General features: G+C 42.5%; 2 protein-coding genes and 1 long non-coding RNA gene across 4 annotated transcripts; 2 read left to right on the top strand and 1 right to left on the bottom strand.

Annotated features, from left to right (window-relative positions):
- Nucleotides 1–913: 913 nt before the first annotated feature.
- On the top strand, nucleotides 914–7,060 carry LOC120657523. Its single transcript, XR_005668224.1, has 3 exons — nucleotides 914–1,633; nucleotides 3,548–3,649; nucleotides 6,584–7,060. It is a non-coding gene; the product is annotated as an uncharacterized LOC120657523 (long non-coding RNA).
- Nucleotides 7,061–10,262: 3,202 nt separating this feature from the next.
- On the top strand, nucleotides 10,263–14,315 carry LOC120657522 (26S proteasome regulatory subunit 6A homolog). Of its 2 annotated transcripts, XM_039935846.1 has the most exons (10): nucleotides 10,289–10,307; nucleotides 10,338–10,508; nucleotides 10,585–10,701; nucleotides 11,291–11,398; nucleotides 11,749–11,940; nucleotides 12,021–12,212; nucleotides 12,660–12,778; nucleotides 13,363–13,450; nucleotides 13,617–13,736; nucleotides 13,852–14,315. In XM_039935846.1, exons 2-10 carry the CDS (start codon nucleotides 10,377–10,379, stop codon nucleotides 14,068–14,070), a joined length of 1,287 nt encoding a protein of 428 aa, XP_039791780.1. In that variant the 5' UTR covers nucleotides 10,289–10,307; nucleotides 10,338–10,376; the 3' UTR covers nucleotides 14,071–14,315. The 2 variants fall into 2 exon arrangements, with proteins under 2 accessions (XP_039791779.1, XP_039791780.1); XM_039935845.1 differs by having other exon boundaries at nucleotides 10,263–10,508.
- Nucleotides 14,316–14,484: 169 nt separating this feature from the next.
- Nucleotides 14,485–15,909, bottom strand: LOC120654262 (vesicle-associated membrane protein 711-like). Its single transcript, XM_039931777.1, has 4 exons — nucleotides 15,587–15,909; nucleotides 15,169–15,359; nucleotides 14,898–15,061; nucleotides 14,485–14,771 (listed from the first exon to the last, which is right to left on the bottom strand). Exons 1-4 carry the CDS (start codon nucleotides 15,807–15,809, stop codon nucleotides 14,681–14,683), a joined length of 669 nt encoding a protein of 222 aa, XP_039787711.1. The 5' UTR covers nucleotides 15,810–15,909; the 3' UTR covers nucleotides 14,485–14,680.
- Between the last annotated feature and the right edge of the window lie 2,518 nt (nucleotides 15,910–18,427).

The following is an 18,427-nucleotide window of genomic DNA, read 5'->3' as shown; positions in this document are numbered from 1 at the left end:
ATTAAATATCCACAAAAAAAATAACTAATTATACAGTCTAACTGATTAGCACAAGATAAATCTTTTAAGCCTAATTAGTTCATAATTAGACATTATTTGTCAAATAACAACGAAATGTGCTACAGTATCAAAAACCCAAATTTTTTCACCAACTAAACACACCCTCGTAGTAGTTTGCAACTTTGCAAGAAGCCAAAAACATTGTAGCCTGATACTTTTAGTGTACTCGATCGAGTACGCTTTGGCAAACTTTAAACTTCTACTTTAATTGAAAAACCATGCGATATTTCGAAAAAAATTTGAAAAACCATGCTAACGACTATTCTATGTTACATGCGTGAGAACATGCTACAATTGTTTAGCTCTTCTGCAGTTAACCAAGGATTAGTCGGAACAACATTATTACGATCATGGGTGGTCTGTGACCCTTTTTTACTGATGGGTGAAGCTCAAGTCCGGGTGAACAGTGCCATGCCACGGACTGCAAGATCTGCAGCTTCAGTTAGGCAATATGCCATCCCACGTTGTTTTCTCCAATTGTATAGCCAATCCAATCGGAGAGGATCAGCAAAAGTTCTTGGTGCTCACTGTACTCCGATCGTATACTGTATATATTCAAATGCTTGGACACATCAACACTCAACTGTAGCCACAAATTCAGTCATCAGCTTGTGGCTGGCTAAGGCTAAGCCAGAAAAAGTGCACCGATCCAAACTGCCATCGCCGCAACCACACGTTGCATGTTCCTCCTCCCCAACTCCTAACCACAGACTAAAAAACAAATGAATTAAACAAAACATGGGATTAGTGCATGCAATGCCACACGATCGAAATCATGAGCATAATTTCCCTGAACAAGCATCACAAGCAGCTACTACCAGCTAGTGTCCCTTTTTGCAGATGAGGCAGGTGATGTCCAGAGACTTTGATCCGTGATTGAGTGACACTCCCCAGCTGGTTTGATGTGCCAAAAGAGGTTGGTGAGACAGAGGAGGAGGTAAAGCGAAGGGTTCATCAGGGACTTGCCGTCAATTCGTCAGGAGGGGGGTACGGTGGCCTAGTACATAGTATTCTTTCTCCATTGGGATCGAGGTCCTTAACCTCTTCCACCAACCCCTTGCCGGCTCTGGGCCGCTTCCATTCCATTGGCTCGCTCCTATCCTCCTCCCGGCCCTATAAATGGCCGCCCATCATCCCTTCTCCTCTTCCCCCCTTCCCTCAACATCCCATCTCTCTTATCTTGAATCTTGAATTCCTAGGTTGGGCAGGCACCCCTCTTCTTGGATTGGGTCCCCGTCATCTCTCTCTGTTTTCTCCTTTTCCGGATCTCACCGGGGATAATTACATGCGTACCGCATGACATGGCCCTCTTTGTGATCTTCCACAGCTTTCTTGAACTGCTGCGTGAATTCGAAGCGGCAGATCTTCGAGAACAGATAGATTGCTTGGCTTCGGTCGGAGATCTATCGTGCAGTTCAATAAAGCTGTGGGAAATTGCAGAGAGAGACCAACTGATCAGTTCTACAAAGGAGATTAATTGTGTCCGGGCAGCTTATGTTGGATCTACATCTCTGCACGGTATTTATATACATATAGCGCCACAAGGGAGGATTATTCTGCATCATAGAACAAGGTACAAAATTCTTTCCGGTAGTAGGTTTATGAGAGCATTATGTGTGCATATTTGGAGGCTATTAGTAGGGAGGAACTGGTCGATTTCATCATCTCTACGTTTGTGTGTGTAATTTTTCCCTATAGAAAAGATTATTCCTAATTTAATTTGGTCCCACTAGCTGAAATTTAAGTTTCTGAAGTTGTTAGTAGATATAGTCTGTATGTTATTTTCTCTTAGATTCTTTTTCCTCGAACAAGGCAGGTTGGATTTCCAGTTGATTAATTAGTATTCAATGTTCATGAAACAATTTATACATATTATTGTGGTCAGTACTTCTTTAGATTAAGTTGCGGTCAGTACTTTTCTTCGTTGTGTAAACTCATTTTTAATGGTTATGGCTTGTTTAGATTTCAAAACGCAAAATGTAAATTTTTTGTAAATTGTTTGCATGATGTATTAAATGTAGTCAAAAAATAAATCGCATTACACAAATGGACCGTAAATCGTGAGACGAATCTAATGAGTCTAATTAGGACGTAATTGGACACTAAATTGCTACAATAATGCTACATTAAATAAGCTTTAATGATAAATTAATTAGGCTCATTAGATTCGTCTCGTAGTTTACAGACGAGATCTGTAATTAGTTTTGTGATTAGTCTACATTTAATACTTCAAATATCGAAGATTTTTTTAAAAAAATGTAAAAATGCAAAATACAAAATGAACTAAACATACCCTTAGTTCGTTGGCAAAGTTTCAACTTTGTTTTGTTGTCCATAGTATATATCTCACACAATTAGTGTATACTACATCTGGTTTTTGCTTTTTAAAAAATTTGGCATTGCCAGGCATGAAAAGAAGAATAATATGCATGATTGACATGTCGTTCTGTAGACTGTTGTGATGTGTGCCCGAGGGGTGCAATCAGTAGATCTTTTGGTTGTGTAAAGGGTGAAAAAGATGGTACCTTGCAGAATATGCATGAGACCTCAAATCACACCCAGTACCTGGCCTGTCTCTTGGGCTGTGTGTTATATTCGTAAAATGCTGGTAAAAAAGATTATATAGGACACTATAGTACACTGTAATATTTTTCGTTTGTTTATGGTAATTGTTGTCTTACCATGATCTAACTAGGCTCAAAAGATTCGTCTCGTCGTGTACATCAAAATTATGCGATTAGTTTTTTTATTTACCTACATTTAATGCTCCATGCATAAAATAAAAGATTTGATATGATAGGTGAATAGTAAAATTTGGAATGAGAAATTTTAGAACTAAACACAGCCTTGGTCTCACAAGGAGATACAGCCTACAGCTACTCCAATACTAGCTGCTAATGGCCTACTGCAATACAGCATGATGGGACTCTCATTCCTGGAGATGCCACGGCCCACTGTGTGTAGGACTGTTTATGTACGTGTTCTTCTCAAGCCTCACCTCATTTCACTCGTTTGTCTTGACAGAATGACAGCCTCTAAATCACTATTAAGGCTGTGTTTAGTTGTAAAATTTCTCTCCAAACTTCACTATTCATCTATTACATCAATTTTTTGCCTCAGGCATGGCGTATTAAATGTAGGTAAATAAAAAACTAATTGCATAGTTTTGATGTACGTTGCGAGACGAATCTTTTGAGCCTAGTTAGCCTATAATAAAATAATATTTACCATAAACAAACAAAAAATACTTGCTAAAATATTCGATGTGACACTTTTTACCACTTTTTCGGATCTAAACATAGCCTAGACCAGCGTACTGCCGGCAGGTGACCTAGCTAGCTCCTAGGTCACGGTGGTCGGTCGATCGATGTCTCGTGTCTGCCTCTCCCTGGAACAGTAGTGTGGCCTGCATGCTTACGTTTACCATTGCCTGTGTGCCGTGTTGTGCTGGGCAACACACTGACATTGGCTTCTTACCACCGAACAGTTCGAGTTCTTGGACTATCTACGTGTCTCTTTGCATACGAGTCAATCTGCTCGGTAGTACTACGGATGGTGCTGCATCACGTCACCCGGAAGTTTCAAACAGGTAAGGCAAATATTAAGATCTTGTTTAGTTTGTGAAATTTTTTAAGTTTTGGTACTATAACACTTTCGTTGTTATTTGACAATTAATATCTAATTATGAACTAATTAGATTTAAAAGATTTGTCTCGTCGTTTACAATTAAATTGTGTAAATAGTTATTTTTAACTACATTTCTTGTTTTATGCATGTGTCCGAAAATTCGATGTGATAGGTACTGTAGAATTTTTTTTGGAAACTAAACATGGTCTAAGAGTCTTTTTAACATGGTTCATATTTTGACTTCGGATTCATATGTTTCATGCAAATTGAGGCGTGAAGTTCATGCTAAAATGGACTAGATGCCGGATGAAGCTAGTTTTTTTTTTTGGCATCACCGGCTTTGGCTTTACTAGTGAAGCTGTTTTCGTTGAAGCCTTGCCAAATGGCTCCTAAGGGTTTGTTTTGCATGGTTTAGTTTGGCTTCAACTTGACCTGTTTCATGCAAATCAAGGTACTGTAGCATGAAACTGTTTAATAAACCCTTGCCAAAATAAACTAGAAGTCAATTTTTTTCTAACTTCACCGGCTTTTGCTTTAGTAGTAAAGCCGTTTTGGGTGAAGCCGTGCCAAACGACTTAGTTATTAAATATCTAAATATAGATACACGACACCATTGATTTATATTTGATTATTCCTTTTTATAAATATTTATACAAATGATAAATTTACTAGTGAAATCTAAAATACTTTTGACGATAAATGTAGTGGTTCTCGTTTTACTTTATTTGACTTGTCTATAAAATAAATATTATCGATCAAAGTATGAAAAAATGTTAACTGTGTCATAATTTAAGAATGGAGGTAATATACATATTATTTTGCCTCTTATTTTAACAGATATGATGTAATAATAGATTGGGCTGATTCCCAAATCATAATATAGAGTTTCTCTTATAACGAATTATTTTAAAGCATACCGTAACGAAAAATAGATTGCTTTGCTTAAGATTAACTAAGCGATATTATTTCAGTAACTAAGAAAAATAGATTGACTAGGTGATGTTGATTTATTATAAAAGAAAAGTATTACTGGCTGGTGGCTGGTGCTGATTTGGTGTGAGAGAAAAGCACCGCTCGCTGATTGGCTGACAAGCCAACCGAATATGTCTATTGTTGTGTAGGTATAGGTTCAATCCAGGTTTTTATAGTTGCATGGCTTACCATTATGGTTCTTCACCATGCACGTCTATTTGCATAGGTGAAATGCTAAATTCTAGCGCATATATGAGACAGGAGACAAATATATTGAGATGGGAGAACACATGTGCTCTTATATGAAATACATCATTCCTCTACTTTGTTTTTCTCTCTTTCTTTTTATGCGTGTTTCTCATTTAATATTATACATTAACAAAAACACGCATCTGTGTCCATAAAAAATTGATCCAATGGGAATACATTTTTATCTTAAACTCTTGTCATGCGTACTATGCATGTGCATTTGATTCAACTTTGTGCAGCCCATAAAATTTAGAAGTATCTCAATACAATAGACTTTATTCAATATAAAGAAAATAAAGTTGTGTACATAATAAACTTAATATGTGCTATAGTAAGTTATATAATACCTGAACTTTTCTAGGCCCGAATGACCTTGGGCTTAGCTTAGCTAGGCCGAGCTTGGCCTAGCCTAGAACATGGATCTGTTAGTTCACTTCTAGCCAGCCCTATGAGGCTTAAGCACTTCCTAATGTATTTTTAACATTTTAAACATCCATATTAAATTGTCTCAAATACAAAACACTTTGACCACTCTATATTTCTGATTCTAATTTATCTGCAAATAGTTTTAGACAAAGCCTGAAACAAATAGCAAATGTAGATGCTTTTAACTTATAATATCATTGGACAACATAAGTCGAGTGCGTGTGTTTGTATGATTTATTCCACGACAAATTTACACCTTGCATCTGTACATCACATTCAGAAATTTCTCAATAACCTGCATTCTTTACACCATACGTCTTCCGTGGCCCAAAAGAAACCTAAACTAGTGGGATGTAATTTTGGGTCGAGGTAGGCATGATGTTCCTTCTGTCCCCTTGCATTGCCTGCACGGCTTCAGATTCCAAGATCCATAGTCCAGTCCAGGGAGAATTTTTACTGGATTCCTAATGTTGCAGTAGTGCAACCACCCATCCCTTCTACTACCTTTTCTAGTTTTCTTGCAGTGAAATCCATTCCTGGGCAGCTGGGTTTCCCTCTCCCATCCATGACATGAGCGAGAAGGTGAGTGAGATCGTCTGAGGCCCAGAGCAAGATTTCAAAGAGCCAAGAGCGGGGTAACAACCTACGTGTGGGCCGCGTGTAGGTTAGGGCCCCGCGTATCAGTGGCCCTGCTTTGTTGGTTTGCACCGACCTTGTGGCATCGGGCTTTCTGAATTTTGAGTGGGTGGCTAGTTGAGTGTGGAAAGATGTTTGGTTATGGCTGAAAAAAATTTCGCGAAATTTTTTTTTGGCTCTTTGACCACTAATTTAGAGTATTAAATGAAGTCTAATTACAAAACCACATCCACAACCCCCGTGTAAATCGCGAGACGAGTCTAATGAGGCATTTGGCCGCGTGATTAGAGGATGGTACTGTAGCATCACTGTAGCAAATCGTCAATTAATTAATATCATTAGATTCATCTCAAAAAGTTACATCCGTCCCTGAAAAGGTTTTGCAAATATACTATATTTAGTACTCCTTGCGGAAATTTGTCTTTTTGTGAAATCTTGATGCGACAAGAAACCAAACGCGGCCGTTGTGAGCCGGGGAAGGTAAAGCTGCCTTCCCCTTCTGTCACTGCCTGTGGGGTAAAGGCGTAAAGCGAAAGTTAACTCGCAGCACATGGAACATCTCTTCCCCTGCGGGCTGCGGCCCTTCCTAAGTTTCTCACCGCAATGGTTTCAGATCGATCAAGAAGGCCATCAAACCTCAAGCTCCACGAACAAGTTCATTGACATCAACTACACGGTGATTGACTACATGATGATTGGCTAGTAGGAATGGTATCTGACTCAAGTCTGAAGGTACTACAATTCGTATTCCAGATAAAGCCAGCACGTCAGCATTTTTGTCGTGTGGCCTTCAACAGCATGCCACGTTATATATGTCTCTCCATATGACCCCGGCTATGATTGATGCATAAAGGAGAAATTAACATAGCACAAAGAATCCAGCTATGTTTTAACAGGTACAAATTAAATTAAGATTTACCAAAAAGATATGGCAAGTTAATTAATAGCTGAAAATACAGTGTACTATCACTATCAGCATTGAGATGATAAGAAACATTCCTAGGATGTAATGGAGTTTTGTTATGAGAAGTTCAAGGAGCAGCTGGTATTGATTAATATCCTTACCATCGAGCCAAACACGCTTTTTGTATCAAGGTTCCGTTTTTATGTAACCAGAAAAAAATATGAAGACAGTGAGGAAAAGATGATGAACTTCTTTCTGTAGAGAAGGGTAATAAGGGGCACAAGCAAGAAAAAAAAAGCACAAATAGGCTTATGCACTTCATGGGCCTGGGCAGTATCAGTGACGCAATGAAATATTGAGGAAGCTATAAGACACTTGTATACATGCACGGCTAACCTTTTCAAGTGGCACAATGAAAAATTCTGAAAGCTAAAAGTTATAAAAGCAATCTATCAGACGTCTCCGACCATATGTGCCAAATCCAGTACCTCAATATCAGCAACCATGTCTTTTTTTTTGGGGGGGGGGGGGGGCCTGGAGTCACTATTCAGTTTCGAATTTTCAATGTTTTCATGGGTAAAAAAAAGGATCGGAAGATCAAAAAGGCCGCATAGATGGCAGAAGCACAAGAAGAAATAAAGCAAACGGTTCCTCAAACAGAAATAAAGCAAATGTTTTTTCCCGAATAACAGAAGGAACAAGGAAGCAAAACTGTGCTGCATTACTCAGCGGCATCAAAGTTGCAAGTTGCACGAGTAACTAGTGATTCCCATGAAGCAGAAAAACATGACGGATTCACGGGAGTAACTTACATGGCAGACGGGAAATAGCATTACATCTCGTTGGTAATTTGTAACAGAATTCAAAGTCCTTATTATGCCATTTCTTCCCACAGCTTTCTTGACCTTCTTCTACCACAACTTGCACGCGCCATTGATTCAGAGAGAGAGAGAGAAGTTCAAGAAAGCTGTGGAAAGGCATGGCATGGACTTGAAGAGTGGAGGCTATCAGGCTGCACACTCACTGTCTCTCCAATCTCCAGCTGCCATGCCTTTTGCTCTCATGAGATCCCTCTTTATATATATATAACCAAATGCTACCTAGGGGCGCGGTGGCGGCAGCCTTTCGGCTTCCCTGCTCATGCCCAAGAAGAAATTTTGTGGCATCATGTAGTAGTTAATTTACCCGGCCGCCTGCAGGCGTGGGATCTAACAAGAGAAGGCCGGCAGGCCATGGAGAGGGGACGGGTTAAAAAGGACATGGCCGGCAGTGCAGAGGTTATAACCTTCTTCATGCATGCACAGCTTGCTGGAGCTTCCTTGGACCACCTTTGTCTGTTCCATTGTAGAAGTACCGTGCCCTCTAATGTTTTTCTTTTTCTTTTGTTGAAAAATGCGTGTGCTCAATTTACACTGGTGCACAGGGTGGTGGAAAATTGAGAGAAGCTAGCCTGCACCAGGGTTTGAAATTTCGGCGAAATTTCGCTGAAATTCGGCGAAAAATTTCGTTTTCGCTAGTTACCGGGAAAAAAAATTCGGTATTTTTCGGAAAATTTCGTTTGAAAATTCAAAATTCAAAAAAATTCGGCCAAAATTCACCGAAATTTCGGAACGAAATTTCATTTCCGCTAAACACCGGGATTTGCAACGAAAACGAAATGGTTAACCCTGGCATGCACTGTCTCTCTGCATGTATAGGCTATAGAGTGGGCCAGACGTTTCAAAAAATGGAGTGGGCCTGAAAGTAGCTTATGTATATATGAGCATGAGGAAGTAGACGAAGAGCATTGCCAGCAGTAACTCAGCATTGGGGTAGATCTCTAGATGCATGGGCAAGGTTCAGTGAGCTTAAGTACTAACAAATTCAATTAAGAAAATCAACCTAAGTCTAGAAAAAATATGTTCACCGATGCTGCTGCAAATTAAATCCAGCTATACAGCCTATATGCACATATGCATCAGGCCAATGTAATAATGCAAGATTGTTATGCAGAAATTAAAAAGATTAGTAGATTGGCGTGGCCGATTAATATAATAGGCCTGCGGAACAGTCGCCGCCGCTGCAATGCAACTATGCAAGATCGATCCTGGAGCTGGAGGACGACGTGCCCATGCTAGCAGGCGCGCGTGAGGTCAGGTGAGCCCGCCCGGCGCGTCCGCGTGCATGTGCCGGTGGAGCCTGCCTGCCTGCTGGCTGCTGCTGCACGGGTCGACGCAGGACGAACGGCGCCCGTGCAGTGCCAGCGTGTACGTACGTAACGTACCAAGAAACACGTACGGTTAATCGATGGAAAGGTTATATATGCAACGACGATGATGACGAAATTAAATCAAAACCAAACCAAACCATGCATGCAATGCACATGTGCAATTGTGCACCCACCAGCCACCCTGGCAGCAGCTGCTTTATGCGTGACAACTTTTGGGTGACTAGGCCAGGCCGGGCAGCTTAACGAATCAGCGGTGGTTGCAGTGCTGAATGCTGATCGGCCATTGCCATTGGTCGAGCTGAGACGACCGACCCTCCCATGCAGATGCATGACAAGACAATCGTCCAGCGGCGAGGCTGCTGCTACGCGATGCCTCCAATGATTTTGAGTGGCCTGCCCATGGCGGCATGGCCTACTGGCCCATGGCCATGCATCCAAACCAACCAACAACTTGTAGTACCCCTGCCAGCGGCGGCAGGTGGGCAGGGGCTGCAGGCGCGTACCACCACGTACGCGTACCCTGCCACTGCCAGTGCCAGGCGCTGCTGCTGTCATAAAGGTTTCGATCGGAGCTAATCATCCGCAGGCCTGGTAGATTAGATCCATCGCAGAGGAGATGCCTGAAAAGTGTGTTGCAGAGGAAGCCCCTGGCCTTGGCCCTTGGGTGGAAGAAGCTTCAGAATTGGAGGTGGAAAATTAAGGCTTTTGATTTCAATTTTTTATTTTGAAAATACAGTACCGATTTGAAGTTGAAAGAATGATTGTTTGAGTTCCTTTTCTTTTCTTTTTCTTCCTTTTTGCCTAGCTTTGAGTCCAAGTACTTGATTGCGGCCAGGGCCAACCTGTCAGTAACAATGGCAGGACACGCCTGTGTGCGAGATACCAGCAGTATTCTATGAACTCATGATTGCAGTGTACATTAATTTGGTAAATCTTTTTTTTTCGAAAACTAATCGGTCAATTTGGAACACGAACCATCCGAATAGCATACACACCATCATAGAAGGTGGGCTTTTGTACTGTTTCACACCCGTTCATCGCCACCAGCCCAATCCGATACTCATCTCGCCCGGCTTGGCCCAGATGTAGCCCAATCCGATACGCATCGGCCCAGCCCGGCCCGGGCGTAAATACACAGCTCTGCTCCGCCCATCGCATCTTCTTCTTCTTGCACAAGTTGAGGCCAGGCCGTCGCATCGGATCTTCTTCCAGCAGAAGTCGAGGGCGGCGGCGGCTACTAAACCCACCCCACACGCGCCCTTCCGTTCCGAGCCCGACGCGATCAGCCGAGCGATGTCGTCGTCGGCGCCCGCGCCGGCCGCCATGGCCGTGGACGACGCGGAGGACGACCAGCTCGCCTCCATGTCCACGGAGGACATCATCAGGGCCTCCCGCCTCCTCGACAACGAGATCCGCGTCCACAAGGTGAGGAAACCCTAGGCCACTTCGCATCGCCCCCTCCTGGGGAGTTTACGGCTGTTCTGACTTGGGGTGTTTGTAGGACGAGCTGCAGCGCACGAACCTGGAGCTCGAGTCCGTCAAGGAGAAAATCAAGGAGAACCAGGAGAAAATCAAGCTTAACAAGCAGCTGCCCTACCTCGTCGGCAACATAGTCGAGGTTCGTTTATCACCTGAATTAGTCGCCGGTAGGAATAATTAGTTCGTTGTCGAAGCACGTTTTGGTTATCGATCTGCGAAGTATATGAGAAAATTATTGTCTGTTAAACTAATTGGCCGGATTTGATGACTTGGCGTCAGTTTGTACTGTGCACACTAGTTAGACGACGTAGGTTTAGTTGGAGGGTGTATTGGCTTGGTAGAACTCAGTAGGCCCTCTTCCACTAGATACATTAATGTTCCTTTGTTTATTTGTGCGAGCAATCCTTGCAATTACCTAATAGGTTCAACCTTGCAGCAGTGCTGCTTGCTATGTTGTAACTGGTAACAGACTCGAAATGGTAACATCCTATGGCTACTTGAGTTGGTTTATTTTGGTGCACATCATGAGTTGGTTATCTTGATGGCTACATCATATTCAGTAACTCCTGGTTGAAAGTAAAATGAGCTCTTGTAGAGTATGGCTTTTGAGTCCTTAACAATGTTACTACTGAGGCTTTCAAATTTGTTGTTTTGTAAGGTTTCAAGCCAAATGTACAAGTTGGATTAATGCTTGGAATTCTTCGTATGTATTTTCTCAACTGTTTCAGATTTTGGAAATGAACCCTGAGGATGAGGCTGAAGAGGATGGTGCTAATATTGACCTGGACTCACAAAGGAAAGGGAAATGTGTTGTTCTTAAGACATCCACGAGACAAGTAAATAAACTTTCCTGACCTTTGAAGCATCTTGCCTTTTAATCATATGCATGAATTTTCCCATCAATGTCAAAACACACTCTGGAATTTTGAGTTAGTTTGGATCATGTGATCTCTTTGTCCGTTGATAAACAACAACAAAGCCAAATCCCAATCAGATTGGTATAGGCATTACTATCTGAGAAGCATTTTTAGATTACAACTACATTTTAGTTCTGTACAACCTATTTTCATTAAGCCTCATCTTGTTTATTTCAACATGCTATTGACATATTTGCAGTAGGTTCTTTTTTTTTTGTACTGTGAAGAATTCAGACTCACTTCTCTTCTTTTTTTTTTGTTATTTTCAGACTATATTCCTTCCTGTAATTGGGTTAGTTGACCCTGATAAGCTGAAGCCTGGTGATTTAGTAGGAGTTAACAAAGACAGCTACTTGATACTAGATACATTGCCTTCTGAGTACGACTCACGGGTGAAGGCTATGGAAGTAGATGAAAAGCCTACTGAAGATTATAATGACATTGGAGGACTCGAGAAACAGGTATTTACTCTGCAGATGGTTGTGAATTTGTTTCTCTGCAAGCACTGCAAGTAATGATACAATGTTCTGGTCTGATGCAGATTCAAGAGCTTGTGGAAGCTATAGTGTTGCCAATGACACACAAGGATCGCTTCCAGAAGTTAGGTATTCGTCCCCCTAAAGGGGTTCTTTTGTATGGGCCACCTGGGACTGGGAAGACGCTCATGGCTCGTGCATGTGCTGCACAGACTAATGCAACATTTCTGAAATTGGCTGGCCCACAACTTGTCCAGGTAACTAAAATCCTTCTGTGTAAAAGATGTCGAAATCAACGTCTGGCTAAATCAGCGTCTGGCTATCCTTGCATTCATGGATTCTCCAATCAAATTATTTTAATACTTCATATGAATTCTCCACTCAAATCATTTAATCTTCAGTTTTACATGATGCAAGGATTATGGCCCTGATAAAGTGATAGACAGCTTTACCCAATTCTGCTGTGGAACTTTGACTTGTATTGCAAATTCTGCAAGTTTTTGTTCTAATATGACATTATTCGGTATCATATTAGATCACAATATGATTTTGATGCATTGTTTGCCTCATAATTGTTGATGTGTTGTGTCATTGTGTGAAATATTGCTGGGTCCAGACATCCAAAACCAGTTTTTCTTCTGTGTACTTGATTTTTTTCCTCAATATAATTTAGGAAATAACAACATTTTTGTGAACTGTTCCAGATGTTCATCGGTGATGGAGCTAAGCTCGTTAGAGATGCTTTTCAGCTGGCAAAGGAGAAAGCCCCGTGCATCATCTTTATTGATGAAATTGATGCCATTGGAACAAAGCGTTTTGACAGGTACATGATGTAGCATTCTGTCTGCTGTCTGTTGTCATAGCTTTTCACTTAGATCAACATTAATTTTCAACTAAACAGTGTTTATTTGCATGTTCTGTTTGAATTAGATAGACCAAGTCTGCTCATCATTCTGACATCCTTAATAATTTTCATAGTTGATTCCTTTCGAGACGATTTACACATGATCACCACACTTTAATATCTAAGATATGTAATAAGTGTTGCGCAGAATGTTTTTTTTTGTTGAAAGGACTATATTTAGATTAGAAGTGATTTTTTTATCTCATGTGTAGTCTAATTTTCCCGGTACACTAAACAAATATGACTGGGGATATGGGCTGCTTGCTGCTATTTTTCACCTCTTGGATTTTCCACTTGTAGTGTGTTATCCTTGCAATAATAATTGGTGTGATCTGGAAAACAATTCATACATTTTGTGCTGAACTTTAATGGAAAATGCACTGTTCTTAACTTTTATACCATGCATGCTATTGTTTAATCATCAGTACTAACTAATAAATGCACACTGTTCTTCTGGACAACTAGATGCAATTTTATAACTTGGTGGTTTTATTCTACGACAGTGAAGTGAGCGGTGATAGAGAAGTGCAAAGGACAATGTTGGAATTGCTGAATCAGCTTGATGGATTTAGCAGCGATGAGAGGATAAAGGTCAGCATTCAACCTTCAACTTAATCTTGATTATTCGCCTCAAATTTTGTTTTCTCAAATTTAGAAGGCACACATAGGTGCTTCTGTTGTTCGTAATATGATAAATGAATAGTACTAAAAATGTCTTATTCAACATCTTATCTAAACTGGCTTGTGTGACTTGCAGGTGATAGCTGCAACAAATCGTGCTGATATTCTTGATCCTGCTCTGATGCGATCTGGCCGTCTGGACCGGAAGATTGAGTTCCCTCATCCATCAGAAGAAGCACGAGCTAGAATCTTGCAGGCATGGCCAGTTGTATCTACTTGTAGCAAAACTGTGTCTCTGTTTCTGATTCTAAAAAGAGTCAATCTGTTTTGCCGCTACCAAAATTAACTCTGTTCTGTGTTATGTTTTGTAGATTCACTCGAGGAAGATGAATGTAAATCCGGATGTTAACTTTGAAGAGCTGGCGCGTTCAACTGATGATTTCAACGGTGCTCAGCTAAAGGCTGTTTGTGTGGAAGCTGGCATGCTTGCTCTACGCCGAGACGCAACAGAGGTTACCCACGAGGATTTCAACGAGGGAATCATCCAAGTGCAGGCAAAGAAGAAGTCCAGCTTGAATTACTATGCATAAGGAAACACTTGGTTCTTTGTGATCGGTCACTTGTTTGTGGCACCTTCGTCGTTTGGTAGCATAACTTATGATTGTATTAAGCGAGCACGTGTTGTTTTACTTTATATTATCAGATCTAACAACCAGTCTCGACCCGTATACTGTGCCTTGTGGCCTTGCCTGTTTGTACCTTAATCTTTTCTTCTCAGAATTTTCGTAACGATTCCGGATTGCTATCTTAGCGCAATGTCAAATCCCTTTATTTTGATGCCGATCTCGCTCTATGCACCCCCCCCCCACACCAACGTACATGTTACTTTATCATTAGATATTTGGATTGTGCTTTTGACGTCCTATGTTGCATTTGTTATCCTGAAAAAACAGTTGCTAGGCGGGATGCCGTAACATCCGAAGATATTCTTACAGGCTGCGAAACATCCATGGGACTTTTGAAAGCAGAAGCACATAAGTTCAGAATCGATCGGTGCAACGGTTTCTTCCCCTTGCACGAGAAAAAAATAGCAGCGACGAAGCTGCTCTTACAGAATCTGGAACAATTTTAAGGTGGGAACAAAGCCTAGCCCACGGACTAAGAATGTCGTCAAGCAGCCTAGCGAGGGTGGCACAAGGTTTACGGGACGCAGGACGGTAGGGTGAATCCGTGGCACAGGTAGGCGAGCACCAGGTACACTATCACCGTGAGGATGAATATTACTGCAGCTCTGCAAGGACGAAAGAAATCATATGGACGTCAGATGACGGATTATACTGTATTTATATACGAACAAAAAGGTACAAACACGAAGCTGTGTAATAAGCCAAGAGGAAGAAGCAGCAGCAGTACGTACGTGAGCTTCGCATTTCTCCACCACATGGTGTTCCTGAACCGGCGAGCTTGCCGTTTAAAGCGCATCGTGTTTCCCTCCATTGTTGCAGTCTTGTCCACCAGCAGTTCCAGACGGTCACCTCGCTCGAGTACCTTGTCAATGTTGTCGAGCATGATGCCCCGGACCTGCAGGAGAATACCAGAGACGGTCCATACAGAGTTTTCTCTTTCTGGCGATCGATGTTTTAACTGAAGACGCGCCACGGTCCTGACGAACCAGGACATTAAAGTACCTGATCGATTTCACCTCTCATGCGAGTCATGCTGTCCGCGTTGGGGTCGGTGGAGTAGTATTCCATCTGCCGGCTCAAAACCCTGGAGAAGTCGTCGTTCATCGCATACGCGAGCGCCGTGAGAGCGGCACGGCCGTACGTCTCGACAAATCGTCCGTGGACATCAGCAAGGAACGCGAAAGGGATCCGTCCTGAACAACATGGAATCTTCGTTCTAGCATTAGTACTATCAGAACAAAGGATACATGAACGAATGAATCAGCGTGTCGACCCAGAACAAGAAAATTATTGGGTGTTCCCTATGAAAGATGAAGGAATATTGGGTACACGGCAATGCACCGTCACAGGCACGACGACGCGATGCGAAATGCGTGGCATGATGAGGAGTGAAGGAAACGAAATTAATTAAGGCACTTACGCCCGGCGGCGTCGTCGGCCATGCAGAGCGCGGTGATGCCGTCGGTGCGCTTGACGTGGAACACGTGGAGGTCCTGCGTGTAGGAGACGTTGCAGTCGTTGCCGCCGCCGGGGAGGCGCTCCAGGACCTGCCGCGCCACGGCGCCCGCGTTGCTGCCCGCCGCGCCGTGCTCCGCCAGCACCACCGCGCCGCGCGCCACCACGGCGTACTCGATCTTGCCCATTGCCGATCCGAGACCGCGAGCTCGCTTCGCTGGATCAGTCGATCCCCTCCCCGCTCGTCCTCGGTCTCCCTCTCCCGGCCCTCTCGCGCGGCGCAAGAGGGGGAAGGAGGGGAGGGAAGGAAACGGAGGAAAAGCGATGGGAGTGAGTTCGTTCGACCGAAGCCCCGCGCGCCGGTGTCTATCTGCCTATACGACGGCGACGATGCGGATCGCAGCGTGCTTGCCGCTTCCCGCTTATTTTCGGGGCCCGGCTGACTAGGACTCTGTAGGAGCCTGACGGGTCTGGGTGTCAGGTTCGTGGGCGTCTCGGTGTACCGCGCGACGTGCCGGCCGAGGTCGAGTCTGTCTCGGAGGTGTACGACGAGTCTCCGAGCAATCGATGGTGATCGACGATCTATTTTGAGATGTCAGACGTGTTGCATGCCACGGTCGCGCCGTGGCTTTTTGTTTATGGATGACTTTTTAAAAATAAAATTTTACGAGGATGATCGATCTATTTTGCAAGATGCGACATCCACCATTGAGTATGATAGGGTCAAAAGTAATCTATCGTTTTTTCAGGGGAAAGTTATTGTATTTGTTGACGTACGTTTAAGACGCACAATTCTTTCTCAACACATAAGGAAATTTAATTTGACCAAACTTGTTTATGGAAATCACGTTCGAAACACTACAAAGGGAGGAGAATTCACCAAAGCAACAGCCACATGGCATCATCACCTCACAGATTATGGCCAAGTGGGATAGTCTTAGCAGGCCTAAGGACCAAGGTGGTCTTGGCATCATTAACTCATAGATTATGAATGAGTGTCTGCTTGTGAAATAGATTTGGAAAATTGCCAAGGGAGGCAATGACACTTGGTATAAGCTCTTAAATATATGCCAAACGCGAACTTCTTTAACTCTAAGTGTGAGGGCACCTCACAATTTTGGGCTGCACAAAGTTAAACACCTCTTTAAATGGGGCACCATTCATTAAGTTGGAGATGGCACTCTGACTTCTTTTTGGAGTGACGTTTGGTTGGATCAGTCTCCTCTGAAATTACAATTTCCTAATCTTTTTAGGATTTGTGAAGATTCTACGGCTATGGTAGCTGATTGTTGTGCTAATAATGGCTGGCCGATAAACTTTAGGCGAAACTTATCTTTGAGAGAGAACGCGAGCTGGGAGGAGCTCCTTAGTCTTTTGTAGAATGTGAATCTTGATCAAGAAGTCGGGGATGACATTACCTGGGCCCTTGATAGCTCCAAAGCTTTTACAACAAAATCCCTTTACAGATTTATTACACATACGGGTGTATGCATTCCGGCATCAGAAGATGTTTGGAAGTCTAAACTTCCATTGAAGATCAAGGTCTTCATGTGGCGCAGTTTCAACATAATAAACTACATGTTGCAACCTCGCTAAAAAAATAGGGGCTCGAAAGGGATGTTACTTGTTGCTTATGTGGTGAGGTTGAATCGACTAACCATGTCTTCTTTGGATGTTCCATCTTGAGGTTTGCATGGTGCTGCCTTAGTCCTGAGAGATGCTTTTGGTTGAGCTGGTTGGCTTTCCAACTGGAATGATCTTATGGGGATAAGTTACAAAAGGGAGGAGGCTATCTAATCGTCTGGAAAATTGTATTTTCGTCGGAATTATCTGGGCCATTTGGCGCTCCAGAAATAAAATGGCGATTGAGCATTCCTTTCCTAAAAATCCTTTGGATATGATTCATTCGGGTGTCGCTTTTGTGCAGAAATGACTGAAAGCATCTAGGCCCGTGGATGCTAAATGGTAAGTTTCGGTGATTAGTGACAATGTTTGTGACTAACGTGTGTTTTGAAGGAATTATGGTTTAATCATTAAGTCGCAAATGAAAGGAGACCCCTCAAAATTAACTCTCAACGACACGGACTCATATTCACAAGATTAAGGACCTTTCTAGACTCAAGTGTCATAAGGAGATGAATGACACTTGATTTAGTATAGGTTTTATAGTTTCTAGTTCGTGACCGTACTATAAAGGGGGGTTCGAAGTTAGTAGCTTGACCATTCAAAGAGCTGGTCTTAGATTTTATGCACACTTGCTCAAAGATCAACTAAGATTGGCAAAGAAACTCAGAAAAGCACTTGGAAGCAGAAAGAAACAAAGTCCAAAATGAATCCAAGTAAGAAAACAGAAACAAAAAAATTTCAGTGGGGGTCGGATAATCCGAATACCCCAAGGTCGGACTATCCGACTAAATCACTCGGTTAATCTGACGCGTTGAAGACCAGGTCAGACTTTGACTCGTAGCATTCTGCAGAGAGCTTGTTTCACTGATTGGAAAATGGTATGTGGTATCGGATTATCCGACGGCAAGGAATTGAAGGTCGGACAAAGGCTCGGGTGATTCTTCAGTGAAGGTTGTTTTCTGAGGTTGGAAAATTCTCTTAAGGACCGAATAATCCGACGTGGCTTTCTCTAAGCGTCGGACTAATTGACAGTGTCAATGATCATGGCCGTTGTTCTGGAATTCAAATTGACTGTTGGACCGGATGATCCGACGCATTATTCAAGCATTGGTCGAACAAACAGATCGGATAAATGACATCAGCAGGAAGTTTAAATTATAACGGCTAAACTGGAAAAGGT

The sequence above is a fragment of the Panicum virgatum genome, chromosome 1N (genome assembly GCF_016808335.1).
Source record: "Panicum virgatum strain AP13 chromosome 1N, P.virgatum_v5, whole genome shotgun sequence".
Taxonomy (NCBI): domain Eukaryota; kingdom Viridiplantae; phylum Streptophyta; class Magnoliopsida; order Poales; family Poaceae; genus Panicum; species Panicum virgatum.
Note: the sequence above shows the minus strand (reverse complement) of the source record. Positions and strands in the feature narration are given on the sequence as shown.

Excerpts from the sequence above, each read along its gene's own strand:
- LOC120657522 (XM_039935845.1), top strand. The coding sequence starts at position 10,377 with ATGTCGTCGTCGGCGCCCGCGCCGGCCGCCATGGCCGTGGACGACGCG. Across the intron at positions 12,213-12,659 it reads CTGGCCCACAACTTGTCCAG|ATGTTCATCGGTGATGGAGC; the intron begins GTAACTAAAATC and ends GAACTGTTCCAG. Across the intron at positions 13,451-13,616 it reads GCAGCGATGAGAGGATAAAG|GTGATAGCTGCAACAAATCG; the intron begins GTCAGCATTCAA and ends TGTGACTTGCAG.
- LOC120654262 (XM_039931777.1), bottom strand. The coding sequence starts at position 15,809 with ATGGGCAAGATCGAGTACGCCGTGGTGGCGCGCGGCGCGGTGGTGCTG. Across the intron at positions 15,360-15,586 it reads GGCCGACGACGCCGCCGGGC|GACGGATCCCTTTCGCGTTC; the intron begins GTAAGTGCCTTA and ends CATGTTGTTCAG. Across the intron at positions 15,062-15,168 it reads TGAGAGGTGAAATCGATCAG|GTCCGGGGCATCATGCTCGA; the intron begins GTACTTTAATGT and ends ATTCTCCTGCAG.